The 12,870-nt window shown below is 43.7% G+C and overlaps 1 protein-coding gene across 2 annotated transcripts; it reads left to right on the top strand.

Annotated features, from left to right (window-relative positions):
• The first annotated feature begins 2,749 nt into the window (after positions 1–2,749).
• On the top strand, positions 2,750–12,589 carry LOC105923016 (SUB1 regulator of transcription). 2 transcript variants are annotated; one of them, XM_012858938.3, is made up of 5 exons: positions 2,750–2,855; positions 3,787–3,856; positions 6,855–6,974; positions 12,033–12,141; positions 12,240–12,589. In XM_012858938.3, exons 2-5 carry the CDS (start codon positions 3,788–3,790, stop codon positions 12,317–12,319), a joined length of 378 nt encoding a protein of 125 aa, XP_012714392.1. In that variant the 5' UTR covers positions 2,750–2,855; position 3,787; the 3' UTR covers positions 12,320–12,589. The 2 variants fall into 2 exon arrangements, with proteins under 2 accessions (XP_012714392.1, XP_012714393.1); XM_012858939.3 differs by having other exon boundaries at positions 2,771–2,855; positions 3,784–3,856.
• The last annotated feature ends 281 nt before the right edge of the window (positions 12,590–12,870 follow it).

Genomic DNA, 12,870 nt, shown 5'->3' with positions numbered 1-12,870 from the left:
GTCGAGTGGAACGAGAAACACCAGCAGATCCTGGAGCATCTGGTCGACATGTTGATGGGACCCCCAGTGCTGGCGTACCCTGACATCAATCAGCCTTTCACACTCCACACCGATGCATCACAGAAAGGCCTCAGAGCAGTGCTTTATCAGCATCAGGGTGGAAAACTGAGAGTGATCGCCTACGGCTCGCGCACATTGACACCAGCAGAACAGAACTACCATCTACACAGTGGTAAGCTTGAGTTCTTGCCGTTAAAGTGGGCGATATGTGACAAATTTAGAGACTATTTATTGTACGCCCCTCACTTCACTGTCTTCACGGACAACAACCCACTCACATATGTCCTAAGTACCGCCAAGCTCAACGCAGTAGGCCACCGGTGGGTGGGACAGCTTGCTGATTTCAGCTTCAATGTCAGATATCGACCAGGCAAAATTAACATCGATGCCGACACCCTCTCCTGTTGTCCCCTCGATATCGACACCCTCATGACAGAGTGCTCCGAGGAGCTGACAGATGAGGCCGTGTGCACTACATGGGAGGGAACCCGAAGAGCCCAACGAGGAGACGTTGCCTGGGTCGCAGCCCTCAACTTAGCATCCCAAACCCAACCCTACATGGAACCACTGCAGGCGATTAGCCATGATGAGCTGGTAAGAGGACAGAGAGCAGACACTGCGATCGGAAAAGTGATGGAGTTGAAGGAGAATAACACACCACCGACAGAGTGCAACAAGGGTACACCGTTACATGTTCCTTTTGGAACACTACTAACGGTCGAAAGTGGGCACTACGGCAGTAAGTGGTCAGTGCAGTGCACTGACGGAAGTATTCGGAATGAGACACAGCCTTTGACTCAGTGTTCCGCCCCTCTCCAGCTGTGATTGTCTAGCATGTTGCCGTCTGTCGTTGATTAGATTGGTTAAATTGTATGATTGACACATCAAAGATAGTACTAAAAGGACGATGGCCACTCAGAGGTAAGAAAAAAAAAGGACAGCTTCCAGTCCAGGGTCTGCTCCGCACTCAACCAGAAGGCACAAATATCGCTCCATTATATAATCAGGGAAATGTAGGCGGCGGCAAGAGCTGCTATAGATGGCGATTTGCCACCGTTGACCGGCTACTTTTGACTGCCCTGTATATGTCACAATTTGTCTTTGATGAACTCAGAACCACACAGACGGAGCTAAAATTGAGAGTTTATTGAAAAGGTTGATGGAGTGGTGGATGATGAAACCAGAGAGGCAGGACTGAACTGGAACGGGGGTGTATATGAGAGCAGGAGCTGACGGCCCGGAGAGGGAGAGAGTTCTGGCTGGAGCTAAGTGGAGACAGGGATACACAGGCGGAACCACCAGCACGGCAGAAAGGGTTCTTGCAGGTCAGAGTCACAACAGGATTATTAGCTTGGCTGGGTGAATACTTGCAAGCCAGAACCACAGCAGGTTTAGCAGACAGGCAGGGTTAGTACTTGCAGGCCAGAATGACAACAGGATAGTAGCTCCACCTGAAGTCCAGAGGTGAGACAGATTAAATCTAGCAGTTGGCAGAGACTAACAAAGTAAAACTGAGGCAGGAAACAAACGGCTAGCAGGAGCAAACCAGGCAGACAGGCGAGGAGTAAGTGTAGTTTGATGACGAACCGGCAAAGGAGTGACAGCAGAGGGAGGTTTAAGTAGTGAGGCTGGCAGGTGAAATTAGTCTGACTGATTAATGACTAACAGGTGTGACTGACTGCAGAGGGAGTGAAGGGAAAGCTTAAGTGAGGGGACGGAGGCTGAAAACTAACAGAAAATAAAGTCAAATCATAACTAAAACCCTAACAAAGAGGAAAAACTGAAAACTAATAGTAAACAAAAGCCAAGTCAAAACAAAACCCTGACAATATACAATAGAGAATTATATCAACAAATATTGTATTTATGTTCAACTGTACACAGATGCTTAAAAAATACAGCTAATCAGGTTGAAATAGCATTCATTGTACCCCAGCTTGGCATCAAAGAAGGGGAAAGAGTTATTGATGGAATTTCAGTTAATACACAGGAGAAATGTTGTCAATACTATTAGCTTTGCAGTGGATTGGAGAGGTCAGACCATTCAAATCTCAAATTTGTTCAGATTTGCAGCATAGACAGTCAGGAGGTAGACCAGACATTAATAGAACTACAACTAACACTTTATATAACTTACATGATGGGGCTTAAAGTAAATTTTATATGGGTTCCTGATTCTCACTGATTAATGTTAGCATCAGTATTATGGAATTAAGGGGATTGGTAAGAAGGAAAATAGGAGAGAGGGGGCAGAAGGAATGGGTAAAAGAAAGAAAAGGACGATGGTTCTACAAAATCCAAAGGAAGGTGGGAGAAATGAAAGGAACAGAGAGAGGAGAAAATTATTTCAAGACTAAGAGTTGGATATACGGAACTAAATGGATCATTATTCATAATCGGGTTACACCTAACAGGGAGATGTGACTGTAGGAAACTTGAAACTATAGAACATGTGTTTTTACAGTGTAAAAAGCATCAGGGTAAGATAAATTGAGTTTATTCAAAATCTTAACAGGATCTTAACAGAAAATAAAACTAGATCTCATCGAGTTGTTCCAGAATGATTCTAGCAGTAAATGCCATATTTATTTTTTAAGACAGTAATTTATTTTATATGGTGTGATTTTTTTTCTCCTGTTTTTCCTTTGAGATCAACATTCGGTTTATACTCCTTTCCAGTAGGTGGCGGCAATGCATGTTTAAGTTGTTCACCAACCACCACTAAAAATCACAAAAGAAGAAGAAATCAGACTTCCGTTTCCTTTTAAAAGGTCCGCGCAACAACATCCCATCATGTAAGATTCTACATTTGGATGTTTTCTTAACATGTTGTCGGGTAGTTTCTACGTTTATGAGACGAACATATTAGGTCCCAGTTTTCACCTTGGGTAGAAAGCTAACGTGATCTACCCATGGAGCTAGCTAGCTGCTAATGTTAGCTCCTAGGGCTAGCAGCCTGCTCACGATGCCAGTGTGTTATACGGGGACCGCTGGCAGCCGTGTGCCCTCTATCCTGCTGACATTTCACGGTTGAATTCACATATATGGAAATATATCTTAATTATCTGAGGTGGATGTTTTTCGCTGGCACGGGCTCGGATCCAGGCAGGCTAACGGCAAACGGATGTTTGAACTACAATAAGGCGCCATCTCAGAATCACAGGGGCTGATAGAGCTGAGCCAGTTGGGCCCAGGTTGAGCCCACTACCATCCACCCACCCATCCTCAGGCTTACGATCACCCGTAACACACAGCTAGGCCGAGATCGAGTCCGGTAACAAAAGGAAAGGAAGAGAAGATGTTGACTGTAGCCGTGTCTCTCCCCTGTCAAAATGCACATTTACTGCTAATTTCCTAATGTTTACCACTTTGAACTATTTCAAAGTGCTGGTAAATCCCAGTTTGTTCCAGCACAGATCTAATAAAGTAACAGGAGTTGAGTATAGTTGCAGACACAAATCCACCAGTAAAAAAAGGTCCTCAATACGAACATCCCGACTGAAATCTTAGCTAAGAGTTCTAATATGTTCCTACAGCATTACATAGCTTTAATTGAATCATGCCTGTGCAAAATCTGTTATGCGGTTCATGGAAACAGCGAACAGACTTAAATTGGAGGCAACCTGACTCGCTCAGTTTTTCTGGGTGAAATCTTTAATCACACCAATCTGACTTGGAAGTGTTTGGCTTTACAGCAGATCTGATCTCTGATCCATGTTTCAGCAGAATGCCCAAATCAAAGGAAGTGTTGTCGTCTACATCTGGAAGTGACTCCGACAGTGAAGTAGAGACAAAGGTTTGATCTTAAATGCAAACATGTTATTTGTTAACCTGTTATAATTTGTTATTGTATAACAGATGTGCAATTATAGTTGGCCGATAAGCTGGAAGAGATAAAGGTTCTGTTATCAGAGCTATTTTTAATAGTCTTACTTAGGGCTGCAACTAACGATTATTTTATCAATTGACTAATCGGTCGATTATTTTTATGATCGACGAATTGGACAAAAATTGTTTTCTTTCCATTTTTCCTAATTGTAACATTTGGACTGACAATGAATAAGCTTCCAAAACATTTGCTACTTAGGTGTTCTGTTACAATATTATTGGGTAATAAATATTTTTGCGTCAAATAAAGAAGTTTTTGCTGACTAGATTGTTGTTAGTCAGTCATTTAATAGTCAATGTTGTCTATATGAACAGTGATTTAACACAACAAAAGTGAAGCAGTAAAACTGGTGTCATATGCGGTTTGGTTGAATCTCACCCTTGTGCTCGTGCACCCAGGGCCTATTTCATAGACTGTTTTAGCACAAGCTGCATTTTATGTAAATGCTACATCTGTCCTTGGTCATACAGCAGGGTTTCCCGCAGCGCTATCTTGGCGAGGCGGCCGCCTCGCCAAACTCACGCTACCGCCTCGCCAACATTCAAAAAAAAAAAAAAAAAAAAAAAAAAGTGACGCTAACACGCTGTTTTTTTTTGCTTTCGCGCGTGCGTGAATGGCAGGGAAAAGACCCAGGGATACCCACCCCCCCCCCCCCCCCCCGCAAGCCGGTACGCGGAAAACGTGTCGTCCACCCCCCCCCCCCCCCCCCCCCCCCCCGCTCCGCAAGCCGGTACGCGGAAAACGTGTCGTCCACCAACACCCCCACCCCCCACCCCCCGCTCCGCGACTCGGTCCGCCTCGCATAAGCAAATTACTGCGGGAAACACTGTACAGTATTTACTTCCAAGAATGTTTATTAAATAGCTTTTCTAATTTTTCTTTGCAGAATCAAAAATGTTGTTAGATATTTGACCCTTTTTAATTCTTCTGAGGGTTCTACATTTTTGAGGGTGTTCTTTAGAGATGCTTATGTCTTGTTTTTATTATAAGTGCTTTTAATTTAGGTCTACCTCTTATTCTGAGTGTCTCACTAAAGTTTCATTATGGTTACATAAAAACAATAAAGACTCTTGATTCTTGAAAAGTTAGTTTAGAGTCCTGCTCCTTGCTACCATATAGCACCTTCACTCAAATTTAAAGCTTAACCAACAAATTATTACCACCAGAATGAAATTGTATTCTGATTTAGAGGGCTGGTTTATGATCCATAATCCAGTCAGCGTCCATCTAAACACTTGTGTTTTATGAAATGTTTATTTCAGGATTGGGAGAGATCGGCAAACACAAATAAGGACTCAAACACTGTTTCTGTTAGAATATAAGGCAAACATTTATTATTCCCCACAGAACACAGCAACACAAAACAGCAAGCACTTCGGCCGGGAGTCCGAACAACCCACGGCTGACTTCAACGACTGAGGGCGGTCCCCTCCTTTTTATACCAATAAACAAAGTATCAGATGGGAGCGAGAGTGGCCACTTCTCCCTCCCATCTGAGCTGTTCGTCCCGTTTCCAAAACAAAACCGTTCCCAGCATCTCAGCAGTGTATGAAGCAAAATAATATTGCAAACTCAGATAACAGCGCAAATATAAGCAAAATAAGGAATACAGAATCAGTCTTTCCCACAACACATTGTCATAGGTCATACCACAAGTTATAACAAAATAACACATGTTGTTCTTAGTTTTATGTGAGCAACATAACAGACACAAGCATATATGTTGCTCTTAGTTTAAAACTAACCAGTTTTTCCCAAAATACATTGTCAAAGAACGAAAAATAATTCTTTAATGTATCAACTTGCTTCAATGAACTCATGAACTTGCTGTGCCTACATATGGAGGATGGGGCTGCAGTGCTGTGCAGCACAGAACATTTTGGGATGATCGTAATTTCCTCCCTCTTTCAACAGCATAAGTTGCTGAGCCTGTGGTGTAATTATGGAAAGCAAAGTCTCAACCATCTCAGAACCTGGCATGGATCCATTCTATGCGTTCAGAACAGTCAGAACCGACGCACATCGGTGTTTGTTGTTGATTTTCCTCCGCATGAAGAAGTACAAAACATCTGTGACTGTTTTATGGAAATTCAGCAACTTCGCTAATGTCAGAGAGTTTCTATCTTGAATAAAGCTCGGCGCAAGTAAACGCAAATCGGATTAGTTGATTTTTGAGCTCGTATAAACGGTGCATTCGGAATACTTTACTTTTAATCCACACACGTTTTAATCGGATCAGGGAATGTTACGCATGTAAACGAGCTCCTGTCATTAACAAGCTAACGGCCGCATTAGATGAGCTACCAGACTGACATTCAGGCGACACCCCAAAGCATGATTTCAGCCACGCAGTACTCCGCTCTCAGCCAGCCAGCCAAGCGCTGTCCCGAATTTCTCACTGTGAAACGGAACAAACGTCAGATATTGTAATGACTTACCCTGTTCTCTTCACCCTCATCAATTACTCCATGTTATTTCAGGTCTTGTGTCACTGTGTAGCTCTCGTACCTTGTCAATGGTACTTATTTTTTTGGTTTTGGGAAGCTCTATCTTTTCAGGACTTAGTTCAAGCCACTTTCTCTGTGTTTTTATTTGTAGAATTTATTGCAAAAAAGCAGTATTTGAAAATGCCGCCTCCGCCTCACTTTGTTTACATCGCTTTGCAGCTAGTATTGAAGACCGACTGCAGGTGAGGTAAACGGCTCTGCTACATGGCGAGTGACACATTAATAGCACCACATAAGAAATCGATGACAAAATCCGTTGCCAACAGTAGTCCCTAGTGTCCCTAGTCTTAATGTTGTCAGACAAATCTTGTTTCAACCTGTGTGTACAAGTTAATCCAAAAAACAAATCTGTCTAGTTGCTTTATTCAGACGTAATGATGGCTAACATCTGCTCCTAGGCAAAGAGAAAGAAGCCAAGTGCACCAGAAAAACCAGCTAAGAAACCAAAAAGTGGAGAGAGCTCAAAACCTGGTGGGTCTTCCAAAGGCAGTGGTAACGGTGATGACAATATGTTCCAGGTAAGCTGTACTAATGTCACAAATTACACAACAGGTATATTAGCTCATAATACTGAAGACAATACACACTGAAACCCCAGAGTGTTGCACTGACACTGTGGATCAGGGTACTGAGGGATGTTTAGAGCCACCTTACTCTTTTAAAGATGTACCTACATGGTAAAGTTAGAGGACTAAAGGCTTCAATAAAAATGATCAGCGAAAATTCTTTCAGGTTTTAGATTGGGAACTTTGTGGTTTTCAGTTGTAGTCTGTTATTGAACTTGCAATCTTCTTTTTACAGAAGGTCTGAAAATTGCTTAGCAGTGAATCCTGCATGAAATGGATCCTATGTACTGCCTTTTATATATATATATATATATATATATATATATATATATATATTTACAAAGTCTACTGCTTCAGTTTTTGTAACGGCAATTTGCATATACTCCAGAATGTTATAAAGAGTGATCAGCGTAACAGCAATTAATTGCAAAGTCAATATTTGCCTGGAAAATTAACTTTATCCCCCAAAACACATTCAACGTCATTGCAGCCCTGCTTTAAACGGAGCAGCTAACATAGTTTCAGTGATTGCTCCTTTAACACAGGTGTGGGTGGTGATGAGGACAGGGCTGGAGATCAATCTGTCATGATTAAGTCAGAATGACACCATTGGACACTTTAAAAAGAGGCTGGTGCTTGGCATCATTGTTTCTGTTCTGTGAACCATGGTTATCTCTAAAGAAACACGTGCAGTCATCATTGCACTGCACAAAAATGGCCTAACAGGAAAGGGTATCGCAGCTAGAAAGATTGCATCTCAGTCAACAATGTATCGCATCATCAAGAACTTCAAGGAGAGAGGTTCCATTGTTGCCAAAAAGGCTCCAGGGTGCCCAAGAAAGACCAGCAAGCGCCAGGACCGTCTCTTAAAAGTGTTTCAGCTGCGGGATCGGGCTACCACCAGTGCAGAGCTTGCTCAGGAATGGCAGCAGGCAGGTGTGAGTGCATCTGCACACACTGTGAGGCGGAGACTCTTGGAGCAAGGCCTGGTCTCAAGGAGGGCAGCAAAGAAGCCACTTCTCTCCTGGAAAAACATCAGAACAGACTGATATTCTGCAGAAGCTACAGGGAGTGGACTGCTGAGGACTGGGCTAAAGTCATTTTCTCTGATCAATCCCCTTTCCCATTGTTTGGGACATCTGGAAAACAGCTTGTTCGGAGAAGACGAGGTGAGCGCTACCACCAGTCTTGTCTCATGACAACTGTAAAGCATCCTGAAACCATTCATGTGTGGGGTTGCTTCTCAGCCAAGGGAGTCGGCTCTCTCACAGTCTTACCTAAAAACAATGAACAAAGAATGGTACCAGAATGTCCTCCGAGAGCAACTTCTCCCAACCGTCCAAGAGCAGTTTGGTGATGAACAATGCCTTTTCCAGCATGATGGAGCACCTTGCCATAAAGCAAAGGTGATATCTAACTGGCTCAGGGAACAAAACATAGAGATTTTGGGTCCATGGCCTGGAAACTCCCCTGATCTTAATCCCATTGAAAACTTGTGGTCAATCATCAAGAGACGGGTGGAAAAACGAAAACCTAGGAATTCTGACAAAATGCAAGCATTGATTGTGCAAGAATGGACTATCAGTCAGGATTTGGTCCAGAAGTTGATTGAGAGCATGCCTGGGAGAATTGCAGAGGTCCCGAAGAAGAGGGGTCAACACTCCAAGTATTGACTTGCTGCATTAACTCATTCTGTCATTAAAAGCTTTTGTTACAATATGATTGCAATTGTATTTCTGTACGTTTGTGATGACATCTGACATACACACATGAAAACCAGAGGGCAGCAGATCATGTGAAAATATATTATTTGTGTCATTCTCAACACTTTTGGCCATGACTGTGTATATAGGTATGTGTGTGTGTGTGTGTGTGTGTGTGTGTGTGTGTATTTATTTATATATATATATATATATATATATATATATATATATATATATATATATAACACTGTGGTGGCGAGGACCTAGGCGGCAATGAGGCGGGGTCCAACAAAGAGTTCAGGTGAGTTCAAACGGCGGCTTGGGAGCGCTGAACTGTGGCGGCGACTTGAAGAGCAGCGGCTTGGGAGCGGCGGCTTGGGACCAGATAGGGCCGCAGGAGGACGACCCGGGTGCGGCAGGCGGCGAAGCAGCAGAGTCTCAGGCAGCGGGTGTCGCGGTGGGCGACTCCGGCGAGGCGCAGTCATCCGGTGACGGAACAGCAGGGTCTCCGGTGGCAGTCGTTGCGGAGGGCGGCCCCATCGTGGCTGAAGCAGAGGCAGGCGTCGCGGAGGGCAACCCTGTCGTGGCTGGAGCAGAGGCAGGCGTCGCGGAGGGCAACCCTGTCGTGGCTGGGTCAGCCGGCAGCGAGACAGCAGGATCTCAGGCGACCGGCAGTGGAGTTTCTCCTGGGTCTTTCTGACGTGGAGCTCCAGAACAGGATCCTTGGAGAACCCTGGAGGCGGGTCCCCCTGGGCCGCCCACTCGATGGTCTGTAAAGCGATGGCTGAAGGCGGGTCCCCCTGGACCCCCTCTCGAGACTGGAGCGCGAAGAGTGGAGGCGGGTCCCCCTGGACCCCCTCTCGGGACTGGTACGCACACGCAGGCTTGAGCTGTGGCATGTGAAGCCGCAGCGGGACTACCATTGGCCGGCACCGGAGTGAGCGGGCTGAGCGCTGTCAGGTGAAGTTGTGAGGCAGGAAGCTGGCAGGGAATTGGAGGAAGAAGTCCCTTGCGGAGGACGAACGGGACCTCGGCCCTGATCGACTCCGCGTCCATCTCCACCAGCTGGGGCTTCCTGCTCAACCTGCGGAGCAACTCCACCTGAGCAAAAACCAACTGCCATATTGCCTGGTCCTCTTTTGGTCGGGTCATTACTGTCAAGATTGTGGTGGCGAGGACCTAGGCGGTAACGAGGCAGAGGCAGGCGCATAGGGTTAAACAAAGATATTTTAATGAGGCTAACCTTACAAGACCTCAGGCAGCAACAGCACAGGAGGACGCAGAGGGTGAACACAGAATGACCCGACAACGGGTAAACAAACTGAGGCAACTTATATACACACAACAGGGATAAATAAACGCAAGGTGAGTCTGGTCCAAGTAGGTGTTCACAAGGACGAGCAGCATCACAGTCCCTCTCTGTTCTCACTGACGGGTGTGCGGTGGGAGCCTGCTGGAAAGAAACGGCTCTAGGTGCTCAGCTAGCTAATCACACATTTTACCATCCGTTCCGCTGCTACGTCCCACTGGCAGAAAGTGTGGGAATTGTAGGAATTTGCCACAAGAAATGTAGGAAATAGTGTAGGAACAGTACGCCCCATTATGTGGGAGCCTTTAGACAGCCAGAGCCCAAAGTATGTGCTAGCAACTATAAACCTAGTAAGTTATTTCAATATAAAAGGCAAGGCAAATTTATTTATATAGCACAATTCAGTACACAGACAATGCAAAGTGCTTTACATGAAAAGTTTACATAAAAGTTACGTATTCTTCTCAAGTTGCGTGATATTACGCACTTGGGAAGAATATTTAGCGTGCCTTTATAATCCGGTGTGCCTTATGTGTGGACAAAGACACACATAGGCACGTTAATTCACAGTGCGCCTCATAATCCGGAGCGCCTTTTGGTCCGAAAAATACTGTATGTTTACAAATAGCAGCCATGGGTCACTTGCATCAAAGAAAAAGGTTGAAATTAAAGTACAAATGAAAAGTTTGTATTAGCCTAAATAAAATACTTTACCAGAAAAGACAGAAGGCTAACCTCAGCTGAACTGAGAAATGATTGGAGTGATTATGTTCTGTTCATTCACCTGATATTTTCATTCTTTCGATCAACTCAGTCATGAACATGAGCTTGTGTGACACACCGTGAGTCTTTGACAGCGGCATAGAGAGCTGAAAGCAGTGGAGCGACCACATAAGGACAGAAATAGCCCACAGTGCAATTTGCCGTTATTTAGATGGGCAAATAAACTTTCTGACATTAACTGTGAACATGTTCAAGTACTACATGCCGTGATCATCTTCGGGACGGATAGTCTCGTTGGCGGGCTGTCCGCCCTTGGATAATAGTAGGGGAAACACACTGTGTATTAGTGTCCTGTGCAGAGAGCCCACTACCTTCAGCAATAGAAAGTGGTCACTTGTATAGACTTAATATTCAAATTCTATGTATAGGACAGTTTTCTAAATACTTACTGCAGCATATTGAAAGAGGCAGCAGACAGTTGTTACCATACCGATTCCGACAGGTATGCTGATATATGGAGTGGATTCTCATATTACATTACTTTCAGTTCCAATCAGATTAATGGGAAACCATTTAGGCCAAAACGGAAGTAGAAGGTCCACTGTGGGCAGCAAAATGATTATGTTGTATAATGGGATGGGTGTTATGATTTTATTCCTGTTGATACACTTTAAAAGTCTCTGTATGATAGTAATATGTGTTGTTATTGACCTCATGAATAAGTCTTGTTAGCCTTCTATCTGGGTATCAGTTGACACCAGTACCTAAAACAGACCTGAGGAGAAATGTAATTGAGAAACAGAGTAACTCCCTGAACATGTAGATGATGTATTTCTGTTGCTCTGTAAGCGATACATCAACTTCAAATGCACATAAATTTGAAGTTGACTTTTGCATCAACTTCAGATTTGAAGTCGCACATTTCTGTTTGAATTAGAATCAGCCATCCTTGTTTTAATTGAGGGATGTTGGAGCTGAATCTCTGCGATATGTAGTTTAAAGCCACGCATGTTTTGCTGAAAAGGTTCAGTACAAATTCTGGCTGGCAGATAAAGATAAGAGAGCAAACATTTGCCAGATGAGTGGTCCGAAGAACAACTGAGAACCCCCGCTGTTTAGCTTTCTGGCTTTTGATTTCCTAATAGTTCCACAGAAAGCTGCTTCTATGACTCATAGAAACTGATCCGATAGAACACAAAATGGACCCTAAGAGCCTGAATTTCATGAATGGGCCAAGGTTTTGGAGCAGTTCTGACCCTCTCCTTGTTCTTGCAGATTGGTAAGATGAGATATGTCAGCGTGCGGGACTTCAAAGGCAAAGTCCTGATTGACATCAGGGAATACTGGATGAACCAGGATGGGGAGATGAAGCCAGGGAAGAAAGGTAACCCCACCAGGAAGCTTCTGATAAGCTGGAAAAAAATAATTACTGTTGGATGTTTGTATGCGTAGTTACTCTGCATTGATTTGTTTTTCTTTTAGGCATTGCCCTGAATCCTGAACAGTGGAATCAACTAAAAGAACAGATTTCAGAAATTGATGATGCAGTTAAGAGAGTATAAGCATTCCTTTGAGCTTAACCTGTTGAACTAATTGGGCATGTTTGTTAGGTAGTTTTGTAAAATCTTTGGATTTTTTTCCCCTTATTTGAAGTGTTTAGATTTAGTTATCTGCAAACCCCCACTTTGTGTATGAACGTCATTTTGAGTTGCTCTTGTGAGCTGTGGGTGGAGGAGTAGGTGGTTGATTGTTATACTTAGGTGTAATGCACCAAATTCAGTGAATACAGTCGTGTTTTTGTATTGAATAATAAAAACAATGCACTAGCTTAATTTGTTGTTGTTCCTGGCCACAGCTCTCTTGGAGCTAGACGTCGCAGGACGTTATTTCATGTGATGTCATTATTTTACAGAACTTAGTCTATTTTTCTACATTGAGTTTTGGCATAATTATGTTATCCTTTTTGTGGTGTTTATCAGCTTTTTCTCAGTCATGGCAAGAAAGTTGTGCTCAAAAAATTGGGTTTCTCTGACTTTAGCCACAGATCTCCTAGCTCAAAATCTCACAAAATCTGGTGTTCATTTTAAAGCCAATCATTTAACATTCCATGATT

The sequence above is a fragment of the Fundulus heteroclitus genome, unplaced genomic scaffold, assembly GCF_011125445.2.
Source record: "Fundulus heteroclitus isolate FHET01 unplaced genomic scaffold, MU-UCD_Fhet_4.1 scaffold_40, whole genome shotgun sequence".
NCBI lineage: Eukaryota > Metazoa > Chordata > Actinopteri > Cyprinodontiformes > Fundulidae > Fundulus > Fundulus heteroclitus.
The sequence above is the reverse complement of the archived record's forward strand: the minus strand, read 5'-3'. Positions and strand labels throughout refer to the sequence as shown.